The sequence below is a fragment of the Aphis gossypii genome, chromosome 2 (genome assembly GCF_020184175.1).
Source record: "Aphis gossypii isolate Hap1 chromosome 2, ASM2018417v2, whole genome shotgun sequence".
Lineage (NCBI taxonomy): Eukaryota > Metazoa > Arthropoda > Insecta > Hemiptera > Aphididae > Aphis > Aphis gossypii.
In genome coordinates this window covers 31190987-31217581 of record NC_065531.1, presented here as the reverse complement: position 1 = coordinate 31217581, position 26595 = coordinate 31190987, and the positions used below count along the sequence as shown (strand labels likewise).

The 26595-nt window shown below is 24.9% G+C and overlaps 4 protein-coding genes across 7 annotated transcripts; 2 read left to right on the top strand and 2 right to left on the bottom strand.

Annotated features, from left to right (window-relative positions):
- The first annotated feature begins 167 nt into the window (after positions 1 to 167).
- Positions 168 to 5917, top strand: LOC114127322 (palmitoyltransferase ZDHHC16). The gene is made up of 9 exons (XM_027991521.2): positions 168 to 311; positions 427 to 574; positions 656 to 847; positions 916 to 1033; positions 2573 to 2754; positions 2824 to 2935; positions 2992 to 3184; positions 4340 to 4458; positions 5747 to 5917. Exons 1-8 carry the CDS (start codon positions 289 to 291, stop codon positions 4455 to 4457), a joined length of 1086 nt encoding a protein of 361 aa, XP_027847322.2. The 5' UTR covers positions 168 to 288; the 3' UTR covers position 4458; positions 5747 to 5917.
- Positions 5632 to 13795, bottom strand: LOC114127319 (transmembrane protease serine 11B-like protein). The gene is made up of 7 exons (XM_027991517.2): positions 13607 to 13795; positions 7223 to 8212; positions 7000 to 7160; positions 6834 to 6940; positions 6432 to 6694; positions 6179 to 6345; positions 5632 to 5910 (listed from the first exon to the last, which is right to left on the bottom strand). Exons 1-7 carry the CDS (start codon positions 13677 to 13679, stop codon positions 5743 to 5745), a joined length of 1929 nt encoding a protein of 642 aa, XP_027847318.2. The 5' UTR covers positions 13680 to 13795; the 3' UTR covers positions 5632 to 5742.
- LOC114127321 (39S ribosomal protein L51, mitochondrial) lies at positions 5771 to 26595 on the top strand. Of its 3 annotated transcripts, none has more exons than XM_027991518.2 (2): positions 5771 to 5917; positions 25994 to 26595. In XM_027991518.2, the coding sequence occupies exon 2, from the start codon at positions 26001 to 26003 to the stop codon at positions 26487 to 26489; it is 489 nt and encodes a 162-aa protein (XP_027847319.1). In that variant the 5' UTR covers positions 5771 to 5917; positions 25994 to 26000; the 3' UTR covers positions 26490 to 26595. The 3 variants fall into 3 exon arrangements, with proteins under 3 accessions (XP_027847319.1, XP_027847321.1, XP_027847320.1); XM_027991520.2 differs by lacking the exon at positions 5771 to 5917 and adding an exon at positions 25680 to 25809; XM_027991519.2 differs by lacking the exon at positions 5771 to 5917 and adding an exon at positions 25698 to 25861.
- Positions 16408 to 24578, bottom strand: LOC114127318 (jouberin-like). Of its 2 annotated transcripts, XM_050202082.1 has the most exons (15): positions 24518 to 24578; positions 24328 to 24430; positions 23179 to 23270; positions 21668 to 21738; positions 21378 to 21588; positions 20557 to 20612; positions 20240 to 20450; positions 19907 to 20174; positions 19609 to 19803; positions 19331 to 19538; positions 17863 to 17975; positions 17565 to 17797; positions 17119 to 17278; positions 16777 to 17033; positions 16408 to 16714 (listed from the first exon to the last, which is right to left on the bottom strand). In XM_050202082.1, exons 2-15 carry the CDS (start codon positions 24412 to 24414, stop codon positions 16507 to 16509), a joined length of 2370 nt encoding a protein of 789 aa, XP_050058039.1. In that variant the 5' UTR covers positions 24415 to 24430; positions 24518 to 24578; the 3' UTR covers positions 16408 to 16506. The 2 variants fall into 2 exon arrangements, with proteins under 2 accessions (XP_050058039.1, XP_027847317.2); XM_027991516.2 differs by lacking the exon at positions 24518 to 24578 and having other exon boundaries at positions 24328 to 24487.

Here is a 26595-nt window from a genome sequence, read left to right as displayed (position 1 = left end):
AAGTTGAAATGCGCGTTTTGAGATTGATAAGATAAATGTATTGTTTAATCCATGTTTTTAAAAGCAATTTATCATTTATGTTTATCTATTATTATCTATTCTAACAATCAATGATTTAAAATTGAAAATTTAAAAGTGAATAATAATTATAAATATTGTAATCTTGTTACATTTGTAACTTCAATAAAAATTGACAATTAACATCTACTTAACAATTTACTGAACTTGTTCCTTATGATACAGTTTCATGTTTTTGTAATTTGTGTAATTGATTAATTAATAATTAATATGTCTATTTTAAGGCAAACTAAGTAATTATATATTTTAATTTTTAAATATTAACTAATAAAACATAATACTGCTATTACGAATTATTTTACTATAAAAATTAAGTTATAGTATGACTAAATTTGAATTATTTTCCAGAAAAAAATTCAAAAAATCCTGGTATCGTTTTAAAAATTATTTTCTTACTTATATATCTAGTCAAAATGTTAATTATGAACATACATGTGATTTATTATTAGAGCCCTTATTTAAGATTGTTGATAAATATACATCTATTTTAGGAAAAGTAAGTAATAATTAAAATATTTATGAAAAATTTAATTTATTTACTTTTTATAATGTTATCTAATTAAAATTCTTTTTTTAGATTATGGTCGTTCTAGTGATTTTATTAACAACATTTGTTGTAGCCATAGCTTATTGGATTGGTGTACCATATTGGTGGAATAATAATAAAATTTTTACAGTATTCTTGATAATATTTGGAAATTGGTTATTAATAAATGTTATATTTCATTATTATATGGGAGTCACTACACCACCTGGATTTCCTACTTCGGTATAGAATGTTTTTCTTTTTGATAGCAAGTTCATCAATAAGAATATTAATTGTTTGTTCATTTTCAGAACTGTTTGATGTTTAATGATGTAGTCATTTGTAAGAAATGTGATTCTCCAAAGCCACCCCGTACACACCATTGTTCAATTTGTAACAAGTGTATTCTCAAAATGGATCACCATTGTCGTATCCTTAATATATAATATTATAAATTGTTAACTATATTTAACTCAATTTTTAAATTGTAATCTAGCATCTATTAACTAGTACATATTTAAATTATGTGCAGGTTACAGTATGATTACAATATTGTCATTATTCACTATTTTAAGTAAACATCAAATATGTTGGCTAAATGACCTTATATTGAAATCAGTTTTTGGTTGAACCTAGAGGATACTAAAATAAATATTTTGTAAACATTTCAAATTGTTAACACTTGATGCACACATGTACTATATATCTTAACATATATTTTTTATATGGTAACACCTATTTTAGCATATGATTTGGGTTGACTAATTTTTTTTCTTCAAATTTTATAACATCCACAATATGTGGTTTTAAAATAAAAAATTAACTTAACAACATTCATCGCTCAATCTTTTTTATTTTTATTTTTTAATTTACTTATATTGTCTAATTTTTTAGTTTCATTCAGTAATTGTTTTGTTTCTCATTCAATTGTATTACAATGTGATGCAAAAATATCTAAAAACGTTAAATTTAATAATTAATTTATAGATATAAAATTTTAAATAAATATAATTTAATACTTCATTATTTAAATTGTTGTATACTTGTATGTATTTCTAACTACAAAATAATTTGTATTTTTCTATATTTTCACGAAATTAAGTCGAAATTCTAAATTTAAATGCTTATAAGTTATAAGTTATAATAAATTTTAAGCATTTTTTTATAATAAGAATATGATCATTGTTATCACATATTTAATATCAGTTTCGTTTATATTGATAATAATATTAATGTTATAATATGAGGACTTATTAAAAGAGCAATCATATACCTAAAATAAATTGCTATTGAGTTATAAAAAAAGGATTTAAAGTATAAAAACAATATGGTTTTTTCATAAAATTAAATAATAATAATTAAAAACCTAGTTGTTCTAACATAAGTAAAAGGGTTTGCATCAATATTTTGTAAAATTAAATGAGATAAAAATGTAATTAATTAGGCATTGAAACAAAAAATAAAATTATAAAGGTAAATTAAAAATTTTGAAAAAAAATGTTTAAACATTTGAATGTGTTAAATAATTTTACAAAATGTGTACCTTCTAGGTTCAACTAAAAACTTATTTCAATACAAGGTTATCTATACAAAATATTTAGTGCAGTGGTCTCAAATACGCTGCCTGTAAGCTCTTTCAATGTGGCCTGCAATGAATATTTATTTGTTCAAAAACTTTGATTTTGTTTGTTTTAGATTTAGTATTAAATTGAGTATAAAAATAAAAGTGTTTTGCCAGCTAACCTTTGACGTAAATATATATGAGTCGTTGGTAATTTGAGATCATTGATTTAGTGTTACTTGGAATTGTGATTAGACTGTATAATTTGTATGTAAATATATAATATAATTCATAATGATTTAATTTGAATTAGCTTAAACTCCATTACCCAAGTCCTTAATAATTTAATTTTAGATTATAGATATTTGAAATACTATGTAAATATTTTTCTTAAGTTTATTCTAAAGCTTGGTTAAACAATTGTGTTGGGTTTTATAATCATCGTTACTTTTTTCTGTACATGGTCTACATGACATTGGGTTCATTATTTTTAATTACATTTGGTGCTAACATAGTTTTCTCAGAAGTATTATATAAAGAAGAAGATCCAGTAGGACATCCAGTTAAAGTCAATACTTCTTTACCGAAAGTAAGTTTAACTTAATTATTTAAACTTAATATAATATATAAATATAAAATATTATTATTAAAAATTCAGACAGATTGGGTTTTAACATTTCATGATGAATATGAAGACCACAAAATTGAAGTTGACCGTGTAGCAGAATGGAGATTTTGGTGTATTGTAGTTATAACTTTTATAACTTGTGGTAATTTTTAATCAACTCAAGTTATTATTTATATTTCATACAGCAAATTATTTCAGGAGTATTTATTGCATTAGCTATTTTAACTATTTGGCATGGTCTATTAATAAGTTATGGTGAAACAAGTATTGAAGGTCACATAAATAAATTCGAAACAGAAAGATTATCTGCAATAAACTTTGAATATGTTAATATTTATGATTATGGCATAAAAATGAATTGGATTATCTTTCTTGGACTTCATAGTGGAAGGTAAATTTTAAATTTTAAACACTGTGAATTTCAGCTTGAAAATTATGTAAATGCTAATTAAATACTAGATTAAGATAATTCTATATCTCTTATGTATTAAAACAAATAAAGTAGCATATTATTTTTATACCTACAGTGGAATCAATTTTGTATTGTTAGCTTTAAGAGGACGCCTACTCACACGTGTTGTCTCCATCTTACTTACACACAACATAGCAAATTTTTGTTCAGAGAAATTAATTTTACGTTGTTAGCTAATAGCTTTAATATTAGAATTAATTTATCTATTATTAAACTTACGGGTAATACTATTTTCTTGAGGATATTATAGGCTTTTAATAAAATTTTAATTTATTACCTAACTATAACTCATTTAAAAATTAAAATACCAATAAAAGCCTATTAAATTCCCTAGATTAGAGTAGTATAACCTTTTGTAGTTGGCGGGTCAATTTACACTTTCATAAAAATACTAGCGGCTGCCAAAAGAAAAAAACATAATATGACAATTGGCATTGTTTTTAGAACCCAATTTTTAATATCAATTAAACATCCTGTGGTGGTTAATCTAATGCATGATTCTAAAGACTAATTATGAATACAACCATTTCATTTTAATCGTCATAATTATAATATAATATGGGGTGCAGGTTGGCCCCGGGTCCAACAGGGTGTTGTAGATAACAATATTACTTTGAAATTTGATTATAGGTTAATTGACTCTAACATTAAAGGTAACTGTATACAATTTATTTCAGCGAACAAAAACTTATTATGTTGTATGTATGTAAGACAGAGATAACATATGCAGGTGAGGTGTCTTTTTAATGGTACTGTGAATTGACCTAAAATATAATTTGAAGGCAATAATATTATTGTATTTAAACATTGATTCTGTAAGATATTTAAATTTTTAATCAAGCGAGTTGTGGGTATGTATATTATATACATATGTTAGAGTTTATAAATTAAAATATTGTATAAAACTTTTGTTCAAACACAGATAATGAAGTACCTAAAGTTCCCTAAAGTATAGTATTAACTAATAGATAAGGTTTAGGAAGCTCTTATGAATTACTTCTGTATTTTATATCTGTTGAAATTTATGATTTGTTTATATAAATTAAAACAAATGAAATGATTAATTTTTTTTAGAAATTGGAGACATATTATATTTCCTTCAACCCATAAACCAATAGGAAATGGATTCATATGGCCAACTAAAAATGATATATTTGAAGTGTTTTATTATTATAAACAGTTAAACATGTAATGTAAGTGTTCATTATATTTATATTTATAAAAAATGTATAAATTTGTATAATGAAATAATATTATAATTAATAATATGAAATTATTAATTTATAAAAAAAAGTATTGATAGGATTTTGTAAGAATGGGTACTTTGTCTTACTTTCATCATCATTCTGCTTCTGTTCAAAGCAATATTGTATCATAAATTAGAAGCATATTTAAATTATACTTTTTAATTGAGTTAAGTCTAATAAAGTTGTTATGTTTTTTCAATATTAAGTGCTTTTAAGAAAATATTGTCTACATGTTAGAATCACACTAAAATTTATTGATTAGAAATATTTTATGACTCTATAAATTATGATATATGTATATCAAATTATGTAAAATGGATATTTTTTTTATAATAATTGTCATTATAATGACATTTTTTTTATTCATTACAACTTGTTTTCTTTATGAGAATTTTTTATTTTCTTAACCAATAACAAAACATTTTTTTTATTATTATTAAGATTTATTTATATTATTTATATTTCCATATACACTGTAGTTTTACTTTATTTTGAATAACAAAAATTGAGGCTACTATAAGATAGTATATCAACCTTTGTTTTCTACTTAAAGTGTCTGCTTTTTAGAAGTGTCCAAACAGAAGTTTAATTTAAATTAATATTTAAGATATTAATAACCAAGTAAGTGATATACATTAATTGTGTCTCACTAATAAAGTTTTTTTTAAATTTAAAATAATAAGTAGTTTTGAACAGTGACAGACTGAACTTAAATTTTAAATAAGGTAATTTTTTTTTAAGTATTTTTTTTTTAATCTATTATACCTTATTTATTTATAACAAGGTTATAATTTAAATAAAATGTGGCTGAAAGTACAAAAAGGTCAAGCCTTAGTATGTAATATGGCAATATTGGCATGGGTTGGCACTACCCTCTTTGAAAAGTTGACACAGCTGAGTCAAAATTGAGCCCGCCACTGGTTTTAAATATAGTTTTAAGAACATCCTAAATAGTATGTAACAAAATAGAGGAAAATACATTAAATGTTTTTATTCTCTTGAAAGAATTGCAATTTTAAGACAATTTATAATATATATATATTCATTTTATTTATTATTCATGAAGATAATGGACCTTACTGATATTTCCAAATTAATACATGAATGACATTAAAAATATAAAATAAAATAATATAGTTTTAATTATTTACAAAAATCTTAATTAATAAACATATAAAATTAAGTTATTATTAAATATGAATGTATCATAATACGCAAGTTATCTTATTTTTAGGGCCAAACAATTTGTTCTATCCAAGGCAAAAATGCTGAAACTTTAGTGTATACACCTGGTGAATTTTCTGTTGCGCAAAATTTTCCAAATGATGTTATTCCAATTAAATTGAAAACACATGCATTTTTCTCTGATCTTACTACAAGTGGTCCACCAGAATCACCCTAAATAGTAAGTAATTATTCATTAAAAATATGTATTCAAATTAAATTCTATTTGCTTATGATAATCAGTGGCATAGATACAATTTTTCTGGGGGGGGGGGGGGGGTTATATTATATTTATGATACAAATTACGAGATATTAGTACTTTGTTTTTATTTTGTTCTAACCATTATATAAAATATTTTGGTTTTAGGGGAGGTGGAAACCTCCTTACACCACCCCTGTAAATACGCCACTGATGATAATTGAGTACATAATTTAACAAACCAAACAAGTATCATGTCCTCCTGCCAAATCTCCAGCACACAACATAGAATCTATAATACCTCTGCTTAGGGTTCTTGTTTTGCTTTCTGCTTCATATAATTTGTTACACCGCCGATTATCTATTAAATCTAAATCTACTTTTAATAAATGATCACTTGAACGATCGCCTAAAAAAAAAATAAGTTATTATTTTACATAACTTTTAAAGTAAAAATTAATAATACATATATTAAGTATTGATGTCTTAAATTACCATATTCAATGCTTCCCCATCCAGTGGCAGTAACTTTATGAGAGTAATCAATATTGTTATTATTGTTAAGACAAGCTGGTCGAATATGATCATTAAACTTAACTGTGTTATCTAAACGTAATAATGCAATGTCATTATACTTAGATGTTTTATTATACTCAGGATGTATAAGGATTTCATCCACCAAAAGTTCTACTGGATGAGCTCCGTCGTTATCATTTTGTAAATTCAGATCTCCCAATCTTACTCGTACTGGTGTACCTCTGTCGAACATATTTATTATTTAACATATATTGCAGGAAAACTTAAGTTGTGTAACTAGAGATTCAATATTGTTAATAGTTTGAATGGTTTATTTCATTGTTAGTTGACAATTTTAAATTAAAAAAGTTATAAACTTACAGTGTGCTATGCGTACAATGAGCAGCTGTTAACACAAATTGTTCACTTATTAATGTACCACCACAATTCCATGGATTTCCAAAGCTTGTGCGAAAACCTACAGCAACCTACAAATGATATAATCGTAAATAAATGTTAAACTTGTGTTCCATCAGTTACATTTTACCATGTGTGGAAATTCTCCTAATTCAGATTTAGTCCCACCAACAATTAATCCAACACCTTTTGAATCACATTTTTCTATTGATACTGGTTTTGATGCCGTGTCAATTGCCAGAGGCAATACAGAAACAGTTGTTCTCAGTGTTTTGGAATATTCTTCACATTCTATCATAAAAATTAATATTTAATGCTTATCATTCTGTTTACTAGCCTAATTTTAATTTTACTTTTTTCACTGATGCGTTTTCTATCTTCATTTGGACTATTTTGATATCCATAATATTTTTTGGTGGTAGTTGTAAATTTTGTGTCTTGCACATCATCAGGAAACAATATACTGGTACTAGTTTTATGATAATTAGAATTTTGATTAGGCTTTTTATTTCCTTCATAAGCACTATGATTGATTTGACTGTTTGGAAGCGGTGAATTGTTTTCATTGTTCCCTGAGCTGTAGATATTCTGTGGTTTTTTGCTGGTTGTATAATAATTTGGCCTGTTATTTTGATTTGATTGGTATGCTCCTTGATATGGTTGATTATCATATTGATTATAATTCGGTCTTTGAGGTATAGAACTTTGATATTTATTGTTATTTTGATTTTGTAAATTTGTTTCGTAGTATGGTTGATTGAAATTATTATTTTGACTTACAGGTCTCTGTGTTTCATAATTAGGATAATTGTAATAATTTTGAGGTATGTTAGTGGTTTGGTCTTTGCTAAATATATTTTCATTGTTAAAATTTGGTTTATTATTACTGCTATAAAACCCATATTCAATTGTAGGTCTAATAGATGTAGTTTTATTTTTATTAGGTCTTATAATTACATCTTGTTCGTAGTTTTGATAAGGTCTGTCTTCAACAAACGCCATAGTATTTAAACTTTGATGTAAAACATTAGCTACGAAATTAGGATTTTTTTGTTTTTGATAATCAAAAAAATTTATATTTGTGATTGGAATGATTGGATTTTGTTGTAATACAGGTGCATGAAAGAAGTCAGGATTAAAGTTTAATGGAGGTTGTATTGATCGATCCTCTTTTTGATCATTACTCGGAACAAAATGTTTGTTTCTTAAAACATTTTTAGCACAACAGATAATAGTTTGTTCAGAATTACATATAGCTCCTAAATCATTATCTCTAAGACATTTGCTTCTGTATTGACAAAATCCAACAATACCATTTTTATTTGTACATTCATCACCAATTTCTATAAATAATAAATTATATAAATTATTGTATTAGTATATCATGTATAATATTATACAGTGGGTTTATTACATTTTTAATTAAAACTTTAAAAAGACATAATACAAAAATAAATTATCTCTTTATCATTATCATAATTATAATCTTAATGTATGTAAATAGAAAAACAATTAAAAATGTTACCGAAAAATTAATTTTTATATAAATTGGTTTATATTTATTGTTTATTATCACACAGAATTTAAAAAAAAAATAATTTATTATTTATGAATTATTATAATATTATACATAATTAATAATTATAAACAGTTATATTTACTTGACTTATATTGTAAAAATATGAAAGATGATGACCACTAATATTTTAATTTTTAAATGTTGTTAAAATGTTAAATATTTATAAAAATTCTAATCAACCTAAGCACAAAAAATTTCTTACAAATTTATTAGAATTTTTTCCATAAGTTTTTTTAGTAGGTATTATAGATATATTAAACCATGTAAAACCATTTTGGTAAACTTATAACTATTACCCACGAAAATTTCAAATTTTTTAGAGAGGAGCATAATAAAATCCAGCACTAAAATGTGCATCAAAAAAGTTTATTCTTTTAAAACCACATAGTATTTTTTTAACATAATATGTTACAAAAAACAAATCTATACCTACGTTAAAAACATATCACTGAAATTTTTATTTAAACAATAAAAAAGTTCTATTTTTCAATATTATAGTTTAACTCAGCAGAAGACTAGCACCCTGACTTGCCCTCTCCGCAGGTGACCATACTATTAAAGTATTACCAGAAAACAGATAGGTATTATTAATTGTTATAAAATATCATTAATATATTCAAATATTTTCTCCACAAAACTTTATAAAGTTTGATAATTTTAATTTCAAATATGTTCTATACAATTATACATATTGTAATATTTACATATAATATTACATCCATGATAATTGAATGAAGTTTGGTTTTTTATAATTTAAAACTCTAAACAAAAATAGATATCTAGGCGATTATTTTAATCATTTACTGTGGCGTATTTAGGTGGGGAGCAAACATGGCAATTGTCCCGGGAAGCACTTGGGGGGGGGGCAATAAATTTAATTGGAATTTTTTTTAACAGGTTTATAATATTTCACTATTTTGTAAATAGATAAAAAAATTAATTAATAAATTTTACAACTAACTTTGATTATTTTGTTATCATGGGTACTACTGAGGGGTGGTTACCGAGTGTGGCCCTAAAATATATTTATAGATTATATTTTGTCGTAGCCTAAGTGCGTCCCAGTTCATTTAGAGTTACCCAGGGTGCACCCTGAGGAGGTGAACTGGAAAACTGGATTACACCCTAAAAATGTTTGATTTATTATTATTTATTTATTTTGTTTTTAAAATTTTGGGTAAAAGTATTAATTTTTACTTAAAATTATATTTTTATATTATTTACTTAACTATTTTTGGTTGCAATTTTAATGCAGTGATTTTCACATAATCAAATCTAAAAATGAATATAAAATGTAAATATTAATTATTTTAATAAAACTGTTAGCTGTATACACATCGCTACATATTATACTGCGCATAGTCGTCAAAGACTAATGTTAGTTATACGAATGGTAGATTTATATTTTATGATATGTACCAATATAGTATAAGTATATTATCAGCGATAATATTGCGGGCGCATTTAGTGTATCATGTATACCAAAACGCTTAGTGATATTATTGCGGATGCATTTACAATCGCCCCTATACGAGTACTTACTTACGATATTCAACATTCTAGGGCACTGGGTAGATTTTAAATTTTTATACTGCATAATACTATTACCATATCACATGTATTGTAAGCTTTTTAAAAAAAAAATTTCATTAAAAAAACTCGTGAAGGAAAGTGATTTTAACCTAACCCAAGGCAGCAAAATCCTAAATACGCCACTGGGCATATACACTATTAAGTTATATCCTAATTCAATACATTTTTCATTTTTAGTTTTATAAACGTCTATAAAAAAAGATTCTAGACACACAATACCTCAATATACTCCCAATATAGATTGTAAATAATGTATAGATTTAAAATCGACGTTTATAATAGATACCCTGTGTTTACTGGGAATTAACCTTGACGATACTCTTATATAATTTATATTATTGGTTGGTAGTACTTAATGCTCAGGAGTGTCGCCACTGGGCGTCTAAGATGCTTACACCTTCTGATTCCTTACCGCCATCAAGTTTGCTTTTTGACAAAACAAATGATATATTATCATATTTCTGATTAAAAAAAAGGAATAATAATACTCATGCAAATTAGGTTACCCAAATACAGAGATACGTTTACAAAACTTACTACTCAGCATGATCCTACAACGGTACCCCTTGACTGTAGCGTGGTAAACCTTTATGTACCAATTTTTGTTTTATGTTATCGGTAAAAAATTCTCTATCCTTTATCCAATTACCCCAACCCTCAAAAATAATTTCCACTATGACGCCTAGGTGTCATAAAACACCGTTTGCTACGCCACTGTCCATAGGATTTAACATGATTTCAAAATGTTTAACTAAAAACATATTTTATGTTAATAACATTTAGTAAGATATAATTCTACCTTAACCCATGGCTTGTATAAAATAAATATCCATGTACTTATTTTAATTATAGGTATAAATAAACGCTATAACTGCTTCTTTAAAAACAATAATATGTAATAAATATGATTAAATAGCGTGGCCTTTGTGCAAATATTTATTGATTAATATTAGCTAAGGACATTATTATTATTTTGGGGGAGAGGACATTTTTTGTGAAATTGGATCAAATCACCAGCATGTTAGAGCCTTAGAGGACTCATAAAGTCTGGTATTACCCAAGACATTAAGGAAAATTCATTCTAACTAGCATTGTACATCAATGTGATCTCTAATTAATCTCTGGGTACAGTGGCGTAGCCAGGGGGGGTTTTGGGTATTCAACACCCCTCCCTTGGCTTAAAAAAAATTGTTATTATAATATGTATAAATTTATAGTTTTGTTAACTGTTATACTTATGTATGAAATGTATTATTCAATTAGCGTAAACTTAGTACATTTTACCTCTGCTGGACAATATATTTTAGAGGTGAGCAAAAAAGTCATTTACCCCCCCCCCCCCCCCCCTTGGGTAATTCCTGGCTATGCCACTGTGACTGGGTAATGTTAACACAAAATATGATGGACTTTTAGATAATGGTTTCGAACTGATTATTTATTATGATCTATGATAAAAATGATAACCAAATGAAACGTGTGTATACTGCAGTGTTTCTCATTTAATGAATGCGTATTATAATCGTTTTTAGGAAAATAAATATGAAATCCATTATCTATATTTATGTATATAAAACGCAATTAACATATAAATGGACTTGTTGTTTTATAAACTAGAATAATTATAACTACTGGAATGCTGTTAATGGCCGCTTATGCATGTATATATATATCCGTTTATATAGACATCATAAAGGTTATTATGTTATTATATTATATTATAGTGACACTTAATAACTGCTTAAATATGCTGTATAGAATATAGATATTTTAAATTAACACTTCATAATAAAGATGAATTAACGTCTAAATACGGACCGACCTCTTAAGATGATGCATGATTAATTCTGGATGATTATTTCTCAAAACATTTAAGTTTTTCGGTTGTTCATAAAAATTGAATTTTTTATTTATTCTTTAGTTATTGGAAGAATAAAAAAAAATAAAATGTATTCTGAAACATTCCAGGAATCAGTATTTTATTTACGTGTAATGTGAACGCATGTTTTACTTTTTACAAGTAATATTTTCCCAATACTTTTGAGGAACACCTTTAAAATGACCACCAGCTTTTGATTAGAATAAATAATTAACCATTTTTAGCCTTTTATGCTCCGAGATTTGGTAAAATCTATCGATTAGACGATATCTTTGTATCTCAGTTGTTTTTTTAGACTTTAAGCCATTGGACTAATTAAATAGGACTGATAGGAGCTTTTTAATAAGTATTTTATATTTTTATTAGTTTCAAAAAAATGATTACAGTGAAAAAAACTTAAAAAGTTTTTAAAGTTGAAAGGAATATTTATTGGACATCTGTCCGTTTGTTAAAATGATTTATTATTTTAGTATAGATTTATCATTAAACTCTCACTAACAAATAGATAATATATAAGCTTATTTCCTGTGTGTATACGATTATCGAAAATTCGCAACTATTATCCTACATATCCTAAATACTACACATGTTACAGGAAATTGTGAAATTGATTTTATTGTATTCATTAAATTTTTTCCCTGATTACTACAGTTTCTATTCTTACAAAATTATACCATAATACTAAACATTGTCGTTCATATTTTTACTATATTATTACCAACATTTTTAATAATTACATGTAGGTATTTTGATTATTTATTTGTATATATTACATGAATACAAACCATAACCCAAAGTACAATGTTAACAGCTGCTAAGTTTAAAACAAAATATTTAGTAAGATTATAATAAAATCTATTCACATCATTGAATAGGTACGCATAATATGACTGGTACATGAATCATGAAAGAATAATTTAAATTAAACCGAGGAAATGAATCTAGAAAATCTGTGATTCCATTTTAAATTCACTATAATTGGCTGAAACCCTATTATGTGTTGAGTATATTTACGTCCCGTGTACGTTGTATTTAGAAAACAACCATCTTTGGAAGATATAATTAATTACCTATTGATACTATTAAACTAAAACCAAAAAATTGAGAAATTATTCATAAGCGATCAGCCTCTCTCGTAAGTATGTGTTAACTACATACCTACCTATGTTTTTATTTACAGTAGTGATAGTTTGTTGTTTGACTGCTTGAGCAGATGTACAATTTTTAGTGCAGTGCAAATATTTAGGGGTGGTATGTTAAATTTTCTATTCGCAATTTATAACGCGAATTCAATGAAGTAACAAATTTTAATCGCAGGTTTAATTGTATTAAGTAATCTATTCACAGTTACTTGTAGGTTTTATCACAAATTCTGCTTAGGCTAAGTGTCGATGTCGCTTGCACAATTAAAGACCTATAATCGCAGAACAATAATAAACTATAATACTTTTCGTATTACACATCTGTGGCTCTATATATTCATGTAGCATGTATTTTAGGTATAATAACCATTAGTATAATTATAACGAATGTGTTCACATTCAAAAATATAATATGAAGAAACGATGTATCTTATAAATAGATATCATTAATATAGAACTTGATAAATACCTTAGAAATTATAAGTTAATTTTTCAATTAAAGTTATAAAATAATTTTTAAATTAAAAATATTTTTCACACGACGTACCTTGCTCAAGTGACTGACAATAATTTACAAAAAGCAAAGCACCGATTGCTTTCCAGATATGTATACAACGCATATTATTATTTGTGTTACTCGTACAAGAATAATGATAACATATATAATTATATTTATTTATATGTATGAAATACAATATTTAATACACAACACTTCGACACTATAGTAGCTTGCTGACTTATATAACATGACTAACGACTATTTGCAATAAATTGATAGCGAATAAACAAAATATACAGAAATCCATTCTGGTTTCCCCCCCTAAACTATATCATACATTTTATGTATAGATATTCAACTATATTTGATGCCCTACCACCTGTTCATAAATGAGGATAGTATGTATTAAAGCCTGTATAGGAAATGAATTATCGTTTTTTTGGAAAAACCTTGAATAATAATTATCATAAGTCATAACTGAAGACCGGATTTAATTGCATTGAAAACATGCAAAAATTGCATATTAAGATTGTTTAATTGCTCCAAAAAATACATCAAAATTGAATAATAAATTGCACTATAAAAATATAAGTTATTTTAAAAAAAAACTTAAAACTTTTTATTATAATTATATTAATTCAAAAGTTAAATTAAATAAATTTTACTTTTTTGAATTAAAATCAATAGTTATTATTATTTAATAAAATTGCTAATAGAAGAAAAATATCGTTTTGAACAATGTAAATAACATATTTTTATAAATTGTTTTACCACTTCCAAACTTAAGAGAGCACAACAGGTATAAATGTATAATGCAAATTATTCTACTTGAAAAACATATTAACGAGTTAATAGTTAACGTACCCCAGATAAAAAATATTGGTCTCAGATCTCTACATTGATCGTTGAAACGTAAAAGTTCACAAAAAATAACTCAAGAACTTGTACAAAATAAAACATAGTTATCTTATCAAGAATTAGTTTTTATCCTGAATGTGTAGACATATATAGTATAATACAAAATTCAGAAATTAAAATATCTATTAAAAAAACTATTTATAGCGGTAAAAATGTAAAATATTGTAGATTTATGTTTGTGAGAATATTTCACGATTACGCAAATTCAATAAGTATAAAAAATTATAAATCTATAATTAAGAAATCGTTTGACTCATTTGTTATTAAATTTGTAAAAAATAATGAAGAATCATCACAATAATAAAATAAAACGATTTTGAGCGTATAGATATCTGCCAAAATTACATTTGCTAACATTTGACGTCAAAAAAGCCCTTCCCTTTGTTCCGAGTTCCTATAATGATACCTAATGAAAGATGAAACTTTTAGGGTACTGACAACTTCTTTCTACTATAGTTCAAATCAAAAATTTGTTCAATAAAATATCATTTTTAATATCCAGTTTGCATTTTGTTGTTCCGCCAAAACTCCTATGTTTTATACATATAAACGAACATCGGAGGGGAGGCTTAGGGAAACTTAGCCCCCCCCCAAATATTTTAAAAGACCCCCAAACTCGAAACTTAATTCGAAATGTTATTATTACTAATATTAATAGCAATGATATTTTAAATATCTTTGCTGATAAAAACAGATATTTGTTATTAAAATAAAATTAATTATTTAATTATTTTTTAATATATTTTTTATAGTGTTTTATTTTAGATACTGAGTGAAGCGAGGAATTATTGGTTTTACAATGATGTTTATTTATTTTTATTTTTTATTCTAGAAACACTTTTTCTCCTAAACTTGCTCAAAAGTATCAAGTGTAGAATCTTTTCTGAAAGGTAATGTTCTTGATCTAGTACTTTAAAAAGGTAATTTTTTAATTTTTGAAACGGTACTCGAAATAAAAGCTGTTAAAGGAGAAAAACGTACGATTTCACAATTTTATAATATTAAATAATTACGGACGACGTTTTCTAACAGAAATATTGCTTCAAAGGAAAAATGACAGGAGACCTTTTTTGTTGTATTTTGAATTTTCTTTCATAAGGTTTAAAGTTCGAAAAAGTTTAGCCATTTTTAAGCTATTTATAGACATTTTAATTTTGGGAGTTTTTTTTATTGTAATTCGGTTAAAAACATTCGTAAAAACTTGAAATTTGGGTTGTTTATTTATATTAACCTTACCTAGACATGGTACGATTTTCAAAACATTTGATCGACTTTTGAGCTTTTTTTAGAATTATATAAATATTTTTGATAAGTACCTACTAATTTTGTATTTTAGATGTACCTATTTATTTATTTTACTGTATAACAAATTATAGGTTGTTGGCAATGTAATGCTATCCACCGAGCTTCACTCACAATCGTTTTTGTTAGCTTATACCATAACTAACAAAAACGATTGTGAGTCTTTTATTGTCTAACTATTAAAACTTTGAAATATTGACATAATATTCATCATAAGATTCTTTTTTAAAAATTAAAAAATATTATGAATCATTGATTATTTTCTAAGCAGTATTCAAATTAATTTTAAACTATTTTTAAAGTCATAGGTCATTTATATGTATGTATTAAATTAAAATTATTTTTCAAAATTAATATATTTTACTACAATATCCTAACTCTGCAGTTAATAATATAACCATAACCATTACATATTTTATTTACCTTTTTACTTAGAATCTAAAATATATTGACACTTTTGGTCATATGTACGTTTTGCACTTATAGCCTGAAATTATTCTGTTATTTTTCGGGGTTATTTTGATCTAGTTTAAAATAGGTAAATGAGTACCTATACTAATGATTAAAACACATGGTTTGTAAATATTTTTTTTTTTATATTAAATATATCATTAAAAAAAAACAACATAAAAATATTAGGTATATTTAATCAGCTATAAAAATAAATATTTTGGCCATCATATTTTTATTGATTTGGTATTACTGCAGTATTTCACAAGTATATTGTGTTATTCTTTTGTCTTAAATGAATTTAAAACATTATCCATTCTCTTTATGATATTAACTAATGGCATTATGCGTTGATTATCATGTTCCTTTGCTTTTAATTTATTTAAATATTCATATTCTGCTGTCTGGTGATTAATGTGTTCAAAAACTTTTTGTTTATGTTCTACTGGAATCAAAAATCTCAAACCAATGTCTGTTTCGTTTTCTCTGTAATATATCCATAAATTTAGATTTTTTTATAATTATGTATAAAACAGTTAATGACTTACTTTTTATATTGAGCAATATAAATGGGCGAATTTTTATTTGGGGTATAAACTCCGAATACTATCATATGGTCATATGGATGGTAGTCTACTGCGCTACTAGTGGCTGCTGTTAAATCTTGGCGATTCGTATAAAATGCCAATTGCTTAGCGGTATACGCTTCCCAAACATTAACTAGTCCGTCTTCACCACAGCCAAACACAAGATTACCACAAGGACTTAATACACATCCTGTTTGTACTTTATTGTTTACACCGCCCTATTAAAGTTACCACTTGTATTTTTCAACTCTTAACTCTTAAGACCAACGTGGACCAAGTTATGTGTAAATTGTAAATACTCACCCTGAACCATTGTATGATTGCTGTTGTATGTAAATCCATCATTCGTAAAATACTATCTCTGGTTTGAATTAGAAGTCGTTTGCCGGCTGGATGTAAAATTATATTACTTATTATGACTTGTCGTATTTCGGGTACTGATATTATTCTTTTTAGTTCAAGTCTAAAATTACATAAATCCATTATTATATAGGTATTATATATATTTTAAAAATTATCGGGCAAAGTGTAAATTGTTAGTGAAGGCTATGAATAAAAAGTGCCAAATTAATCTACACAATGTCGAAAACAATTTTTTTTTTTTTTTAAACAGTTTGTGTGAGTTGCATCCCTAACCACTCTGTACTTAATACTTAATTATATGGTCCACACACATTTTTCATTCATATAATTTATGAATACTTAATACTGATTTAAACGTTTATAAGTTTAAGACCAAAAAGACCTACCTATTATTTTCGAGCGTCCATTCGATAATTAACCCATGACTATCGGCCGAAAGTACTATAGTATCCAACAAAGTAATACTTGATATGAAACCTTTGTGGAATTCCATTTCTTGACATAATGTCCATTTATTATGAGTGGAAGTCCATAATCGTAGTATGTTATCGTAACATCCAGTTATTATAACCCCGTTATTATATTCAGCACAATATACATACGACGGATGCGGAAGAATCTAAAAATAATTAATTTTCTAGTACCAACTGCGTACTTAGTAATATCTATTTTAATTATTCATACTTGGAAGTTTGTTTGATTGTAATTCTTTAGTGTCCAAACACAAGCAGTATAATCAGAAGAAGTTGATAATAAATTATTATTGTCATTGCTCCACCTTAATGTATATACTAAACCTATCAAAACATACAAAATTATCGTAAATCTTAACATATACTTATAACATTTTAATATAGTGTGATTCTTTTATTGCGAATCTGCTAATATACTAATACACTTATATCGTAGGAAATTCAAGGAATTATTAATTTATTCTTTAATAACATATTTTAATATTATCTATTATTTTACATTTTTACATTTCCTATGATTACTATTTGTTAGGCAATACGAGACATAAACATTAATTATTAATTATTTAATACCTACCTATATTCATTTTTTTTAAATTTATTGTATTTTCATAGATGTTGATCAGTTCATGATATTTATCACTACATTGGTAGGTATACCTATTATAATTTAAGATTCAAGGTGAAATTTATTTTACAATGACAATGTTTTATTACCTTTTTTGATCTAACTTATTTCTACAAATATTTAATATAATAATATTGAAAAATTGTAACTGATTACAGAGTCAAAATTATTATTATGTATTAATATAATTTTTTTTTCACTCATCTAAAATTGAGTAAGTAAAGAAGTCAAATTTTAATTTTTTAATTATTTAAATTTTTAGATTTCACGTAGCATTTTATAAGTATAGGTACTTAGACTAACACTAATTCATAGGGATAGGGTTGACTATTTTTTCATTATATATACTTATGATTGATCAAATATCGTTAAACGTTTGAACAGTGTACCTATTAGTGTATCGTGTATCATAATATATTATCATTATATTATAATATCGTACAATTGGAAATTTGTATTTCATATCCGCGTTTGGTCATTGGTATAACGGTATTCTAGTGGACCACAGTATAATATAATATTGAATATTGGTACCGGTTCTGATACCGACATACCGTCAACCCCCATAAATTATGGATTTAATTTGTAACATAAGATTATTTATAATTCATAAAAAATATTCTTGTTTTGAATTAAAAAAAAATAAAAATCATCGTAATATAATTTGATAAATCTAAAACCAATTTTAAAAAGCACGTCATATAGTATACCTATTTATTAAATAGCCATTTAATTGGATACTCAAGTATAGGTTATTAAATCCAACATAACTACACCTAGTATAAATTATTATTTTTTGTTTATACCTATAATCTTCTCTAATAATTATATGTTATATGTAGGTAGGTACCCTCGTAAAAAATCCAATTTTTACATGGAAATAATACTGTCTATAATATAGGCAATGTATTGTAGTTAATTCACTAAAGTGAATAAGACTCGTAATAATGCGATTTTAAAAGGATTAAAAGAATATTTTGATTTGACAAGTATATTATATTATATATAGATAATCAAGTTGAATGTCCATATAAGGTGCTTTATAACATACCTTGATGACCAATTAACTGTTTAAGCAATTTATATCCGGGTATTGAATAGATATTTATATTTTTTCCTGTAGCTACTGCTAGCTTTAAACCATCATGACTAAATTTTAAAGACATGCATCCTTCTAAGTTTGGTTGAAGCTTAACTATTTCAGAATTTGGTATTTTACACTTTTGACCAGGAAAACGTTTCCACTTTATATTGTAATCCTATAAAAACAATTAATATTATTTATTTATTTATCGATATATGAAGCCTAAAATTTTAATTAATTTATACTTGAAACATTTCTTGACTTGAACTGATTAAGTCAGAATTAAGATCATTTTGTGAATTAGATTTGGTAGAAATTAATTCTTGTTGATTTTGTTCTGATACCATGTCAGTTACCCCAAAGTTTTTTACTTTATTCAAACTAATATAAAGTGTGCTTGGGTATTTTTTTAGTATTCCTTTTTTAAACCAATGCATTATCTGAAAATATATATTATATATAGATGTTATATACTGACTAATTTAAAAAGTTAATTTACAATTATACTATACTTTATACTTTTATTTCTTTATGGATACCTACTATTGGATGGTTTTTATGAAAAGATTTCTGCTTTGGCCCAGGTTTGTATAATTGTAGTCTTATTTGTTTTCCTGTATTTGTAATTCCATTTGATCCAATTGGTCTTATAAATGCCCAAGCTATTCTATGCCAATTATTCGTTGATACTAAAGGTCGAATACTTCCAGTAAAATCTACAATCTCAAATAATATTACTGTATTTTCTGTTATTATATGTTTAAATTGTTCAGTATAAACCACTTTTTCATCCCAGTTTGGTATTATTGTTCTAGAAATGTATTTTAAGTTTATTTTTAATGCATTTCAATTAAAATATTACTGATTAAATATTACTTGTGACATTTGAAATCAAATTCTTTTGTTAAAATTGGATTAATGTTAGTTTTTTCTTGATTTGTTACATTTTCATCGCTTATCCTTAGATACTCCCATGTGGTTGTATCAATAATATAAATTATAACACTTGGATGTCTTATTCTTGTATCAACTTTTAATACATCTGTTTTATGAATATGAATTTCTAGCTTAATGTTTTCATTTTCATCTAAATATTAATTTTAAAATTTATTATAATAAAATAGTAGTAAAATAACACCAAAAACTAATATTTCTTGTTTTTATATTAAAAATATTTAAACAAGCAAAATTACTTAATGCAGTTGACAATTCCATGTCCTTTTTTTCTTTATTTTCTTTCATTTTAACTCTAATAAAATATAAGTTATATTAGAAATTATACCAATAAACTTGTCAAATCAAACTTTGTGGTACTTAGTTATAATTAGACCAGATGACTTGTAGCATTTGCATATTTGTTTTGTATAGTCACAAAAATTGCAGAGTAAAAAAAAATACCTTTCATGCTTTCACAAATAAGTTAGTGTTGATATTTTATTTAGCATAAAATTGCATATTTTGGAGACATATTTTAATTTAATTAATAATTTTAAACATTTTTCTTCACTGATGTTTTTATTTTAAATAATTCATCAAAAACATAAATTTAATTTTTATTTATGTCGTATGATATAATTTTTTAACTGTCCACGGGCTCATGTTTTCCTAGAAGCGCTTGAAGATTGCCAATAAGACAATATGGTTAATTTGCCATAAATTAATTTTATTAATAGATAGTATAGATAATCGCTTATGATGTTGATATGATATCGTATTGCTGGTAATTTTATACTTAAAGTAGTAACACATGAATCAAATAAAGCTAATTTATAAAAAAAAATATTCTTGTTTTTATTTTTAAAATGCATGGTTTGGGTACTCAAATATATATTTAGTGATTTTTAAGGGCTACAAGTCCTCTGCTTTAGTTATAATCAATCATTTAACATAAACAATTTATATTTTTTATACGTGAATTTAAGCTAAATATTTTTAAATTAATTATTTAAAACCAAATATCACTTATAAAATATAATTAAATCAAAAATATTTATTGATTGATTTTATAATATACTTTAATGGCGATATTCTTCTTGAATTGTCAGTTATTTCACTATCACTTAATTCAATGGATACACTTTCTGGAGTTACTGATCGACTGTCTTTTAAACTACTCTTGTGTGATATTGGACTATTAGCAGATAAACTTCTTACACTAGATCCATTAGTACTTGATATTGAACGTGTACGAGGTGCAGGTATTGGCATAGGCACATCACTGGTATCTATTATTTCAAAATTGTTTGATAATTAAATTAAAATATTTTTTACACTTTATTTCTATAATAGAATTACAGAAATTACTTTTATTTTTTTGCCAACTTTGTAGCAATGGTGATGAATTGTGGCTAACTGATGAAAATTCGGAGCCATTCCTATATAAAATAATCCAATTTTCATTTTTTTAATTAAATTACAAACATATTGTAAAAACCAATATCTTATTAATTATTAAATATTATAACTATACAATAGAAATAAATCAATAATTTAAAACAATAATGTTGTTTGTCATTATTTAAAGTTAAATTTTAGATACATAATACAGTGCTATATTGACTTAGGCTCTCTAGCCGCCAACTTTTGAGGGTAAAAAAATATTAACTACTTATTGTCCAAAAAATCAAAAATAGTTATTACTGCTTATAAATAATTTGATTCCCTTAGTAGTTTAATTACCTAATGATTTAGAAACAGATTTTGAAGAAAATTAATTCAATTTAAATGCATTGTTAAAAATGTTTCATTAGAAGGCATCATCAGTTTTTAAGGTACATAAAGAAATGTTTTACATCATTTTTAGAAACATTGTTACAGAGGCGAAAATTAAAGAGGGGTAAGAAGGAATAAGGGATATGTCCATCAGAGCCTTATTTTGTAATTGTAAGGTTATTATTTTTATTTTTTTAGAAGTTATGAAGTTAACAGTTTTCTACCTACAAGAAAAAATGTAACCTCCTCTAAGAAAAATTCCTAATAACACCGCATTGTTATTCAATATAGTAATAATTTTAAGAATTATTTGTGCTCCACGTTTTTCAAATATAAGTGTTAACATCATTTTCTGTATTATAATTTATAACACATAAAAAATTAATCTTTTCATTAAAAATATCTTCTCTTTTGCATTGTTATTAAATATTCCCCGCCAATTAAAAAGAAACTGGTAACTGGTAATAAAATAAAATACAAAAAAAAAGTTTAAACTTTTAACCCTGTGGTTCTGTTGCTGAATGATCTCTTCTTGTGTTTCATGACATTGTGTAACAGATTATAAATATATTTCAATAAAAAAAAATTTTTGCGATCATTATTCATGAAAAATGTCAAGTGTGTCAATATTATGGATTGAATCTGTTAAGTTTTATAATATGACCATTTTATATGGTATTAGAAATTTACCACTTTTAAAAAATACATTCAAATTTAGTGTAATTTAATTTCTTAATCAAGTGACCATAACATTTTAAATAAATAATTATTATTTAGTTAAAGTTAACTTGTGTTATATTATGTATGTTGATTTTGATTTCAAATAATTTGAAAAACTTTATAATAAGTATATTTTTACACATTAATGTACTTAAAATATTCTACTGTGTATACTGTAAATAGTGTAAATACTATGTAGGTATATTTTTTTTTTGCTCCATAGTTGCATAATAAGCCTTTAAATCCAACTTTGAATGTATACATTTAAATTATATTGGTCAATGCCCTATTTGTTTAAATTCTATTTATTTGCATAAAAAATTTTTGTAAAATTTTTATGATTTATTAAAAAAAAAAAGTTCTTATAGAAAAACCATAGGAACCTCTCACTACTGCTGGATGAACTCGATCCTATAGACTGGATGTCATTTGAACTTAATAATTTCTTTTTTCTTGGTTTAATTTCTGGTGGTTTCTGAAAAATAAATAATTTTAAATTTAAGAGTAAAAAATTATATTTACACAAAATTATCCGTTATTAGTATGTTATTCTAATTATTGATTACACCAAAAAAAAACTCACCACACAGATTAAAATGTAAATATTGTGGAGACCAATTAAATTAGTAAAAGAGGTGTTACCAAATTAGGTAAACCAGAGGTTACTTCCTCTACACATTACTATTGTTATTTTAATCTTATTTTGTAAATATCAAATTTGTTAATTGTAAAATATTGTATATATTTTGTAAAAAACCTTCTTTTTTTTTAAAAAAAAAACTTATATTTTTAAATTACTATTTTCTGTTTTATAATACAAAACATATTTATCAGCTTAAGCTAAAAGATTTTTTATAATTCTTTCGTAACCCTTCTTAATCCATCCTTTCTAAATAAATATAGAAATAAATCCTAAAACAAAATTAAATTAATATTTAAAGTAGTATCAATCAAAACCCCTTAAATTGAGCTATTGTATCCCATAGGTGCAAATAGAAGGGGGCTGCGGGGGCTAAGCCGCTGCCTAAACTTTGTTTAGCCCCCCCCCCAAAAAAAAAAACTTATGTCATACATCATACACTTATTTTTTACATATTTTATGTTAATAAAGTGTCCAATGTAAACCTGAGCTTCAGCCACCTCCCCCCCCCCCCAAATCTCAAATACTATTTGCGGCTAGTTGTATCCTAAAATCTATGAATCATTTTTTCTTGCTTAAAAACTTGTATTATATGGTATTTAGTTTAAGTAAATTGACTGTAAATATTCTTATATAAAATAAATAATAAAATTAAGCTATTTAATACTAAAATGGATCAGAGATTAAAACTAATATAATTTATTATTATTATAATTGTTTTTATAAATTAACATAGTTAATTGAATTTTTGTATCAAAATCTTAAAGGTTTTTTTGTATAATATATACATCTATCTAAAACTCAAATTTATGTTAGGTATCAATGTATCTAAATAATAAATATTATACTTAATATGGTATTAAAAAAAAAAAATTAATAAATTTAAACTTACTTCAATTAAATTTTCTCTGGAGTCTGATATAAAGCCATATAAATTATTATGAAATTCAGAAAGTTCAATCATTGAATCTTTATCCATTGTTTATTAACCTACACTGAAGAAAGATATTTAATTTGTAATATTTTTTAACATTAATTATTCATACTTTTTTGCTATTTTAATAATAACAATAACTACCTACATTAAAACCATATTATTGCATTTAATAATAATTGTTGGCTTATTGTTATGGTTGAGTAATGTATAAACTGTAGTCATAGTGGATATATCACCATAGAAACGATTGATTGTTTACATTTTTATGATAATACATACTTTAATAACAATACTTTTTTTTAAATTAATTTTTATTTTAAATATTTTGTAAAATTTAGAGTTAAGACACATTTCATTATCATAAAGTAATTTTTTTCTTAGCTATATATGGTTAGATATTAGATAATCCTATTAGTTTTAGTAAAAAAAATTTATAATATATGATAGGTATTCATAATTAATTATATCTATTCTGTAATGAATAAGACCCGATAGAAAACAATAACTTAATAAGTAATGATTTTTACGACAATATAATAGGACTATATAATTAAATATTAATAGAAGAATAGGTGACATGGATATATACAATGTAATAGGTACTGAATATACTATAATATTATATTTTAATATAAGTACTATTCAGCGGTATTAACAATAAATATTATGTATGATTACTTATAATTTAGATCTATATTATACTTATTATTTTTAACACTTTATAATTTATGGTAAATGATTTTTAAGTACAACCTTTATTTTCATTTTTAGTGGTATCTCAACTGAGATACCATTACTCAATTATTGTGTTACCGTTATTTCCCCCTAAATACTAAAAACCTAAACCAATTTTGATTTAGAATGGATCTCTTGATTTGATCTTATTTAATAAAAGTATTAGCCAAAAGTCAAAATCACGATTGAAGATAATACTTTAGTACATTTTTAATTTTGGTCAAAATCAAATACTATGGATATTTTTTTATATATAATATTTGCCTCAATAAAATCATTAATAATGTGACTTGGCACTAGTTTTTTTAACTATAGGACGACAGTATAGACTATAGTGAGTTGTAATCAAGAATTTCATTTTTTTTTTTGCATATCCCGTGGCCCTTGCTAAGGAGTAAGGACATATTTAAATAAAAATATAGTATTTTTTACTACTTTAGACTTTAGAGTTTAGACTTAATAACTTTCTATGTAATCTATAGGCGTGTTTATCAGTAATTATTAATTTATATATATACCATGGTCTTAAAAGTTATATCATTAGTAACCATAACCAATATTCTCTTATCAATTTATCAAATTTTACAATTTTAGTTATATATAAGCAGAAGCAGATAATGAACAACATAAATTTAACAAATAAATATGTTTTAGGACTAAAAAACGTATAAAACGTGTTTTTTGAAATTTCTTACTTCTAAGGTAGATAATTATTTAAATATTATATTCCTTTAATACAACAGAAATTCACTATGTAAGAGTTAACATTTTTCTAAGTTAATGTTTATTATTTGTGGTGCATTTAAATATTTAATACATGAAAATTGTCCTATTATTATTATTGTTGGATATTTATTTATTTTGTTTATTAATGTTTTGATTTCAGATAAATAATGATGCAGTCATTAGTAAATACGCTAAAATTTTCATATTCAAAAATTAATATACAACCAGTTCGTCATCGATATTGGAAAGACCAACAAGGTGCTCGACCATTAATTAGAAGATATGGTTATAATGATGATAAAATTCTTCAGTCTGGGTTATTGCCACGATCGGCCGATGAAAATAATAAATTACCAATGCCCATATATAAACCTAAAGATGTTTGGAATGAACGCAGAGCTCTTTTTGGACAAAACGATTACATTGATATTTTAGGAGATGAATCTGTGCATCCTGTCCGAGTACTATACAATGTACCATCATGGTTGAGAGGTGTAAAAGGCAATGAATTTCAAATATTATTAAGGAAAAGAAAAATGTTGCAACACGGTGTGTATCCATTAGCCCGACCAACAAAATGGAGCTTAATGCAAAAGCGAATCAAATACTTGTATACATTCTTAAATAGAAAAACCAGAACTGGAATGGAAAAATAATAACTTATTTATGTTAATTAACATAAAAGTTAGTGTTTAAAATTATTTGTATTTTGTATAAAGAGAGAAATTTAATAAATAATGAACAGTTATAGAATCATTAAAA

What these genes read in the sequence shown, in the direction of transcription:
- LOC114127319 (XM_027991517.2), bottom strand. Translation starts at nt 13,679, where the DNA reads ATGCGTTGTATACATATCTGGAAAGCAATCGGTGCTTTGCTTTTTGTA. An exon ending in ATGGGGAAGCATTGAATATG is followed by an intron (nt 6,346 to 6,431) that starts GTAATTTAAGAC and finishes TTTTTTTTTTAG; the next exon opens with GCGATCGTTCAAGTGATCAT. An exon ending in GAGGACATGATACTTGTTTG is followed by an intron (nt 5,911 to 6,178) that starts GTTTGTTAAATT and finishes CTTACTATTTAG; the next exon opens with GGTGATTCTGGTGGACCACT.
- LOC114127318 (XM_050202082.1), bottom strand. Translation starts at nt 24,414, where the DNA reads ATGGATAAAGATTCAATGATTGAACTTTCTGAATTTCATAATAATTTA. An exon ending in GGAATTGTCAACTGCATTAA is followed by an intron (nt 20,451 to 20,556) that starts GTAATTTTGCTT and finishes ATTAATATTTAG; the next exon opens with ATGAAAATGAAAACATTAAG. An exon ending in CAATCATACAATGGTTCAGG is followed by an intron (nt 17,034 to 17,118) that starts GTGAGTATTTAC and finishes TAACTTTAATAG; the next exon opens with GGCGGTGTAAACAATAAAGT.
- LOC114127321 (XM_027991518.2), top strand. Translation starts at nt 26,001, where the DNA reads ATGATGCAGTCATTAGTAAATACGCTAAAATTTTCATATTCAAAAATT.
- LOC114127322 (XM_027991521.2), top strand. Translation starts at nt 289, where the DNA reads ATGTCTATTTTAAGGCAAACTAA. An exon ending in CACCTGGATTTCCTACTTCG is followed by an intron (nt 848 to 915) that starts GTATAGAATGTT and finishes GTTCATTTTCAG; the next exon opens with AACTGTTTGATGTTTAATGA. An exon ending in CTTGGACTTCATAGTGGAAG is followed by an intron (nt 3,185 to 4,339) that starts GTAAATTTTAAA and finishes AATTTTTTTTAG; the next exon opens with AAATTGGAGACATATTATAT.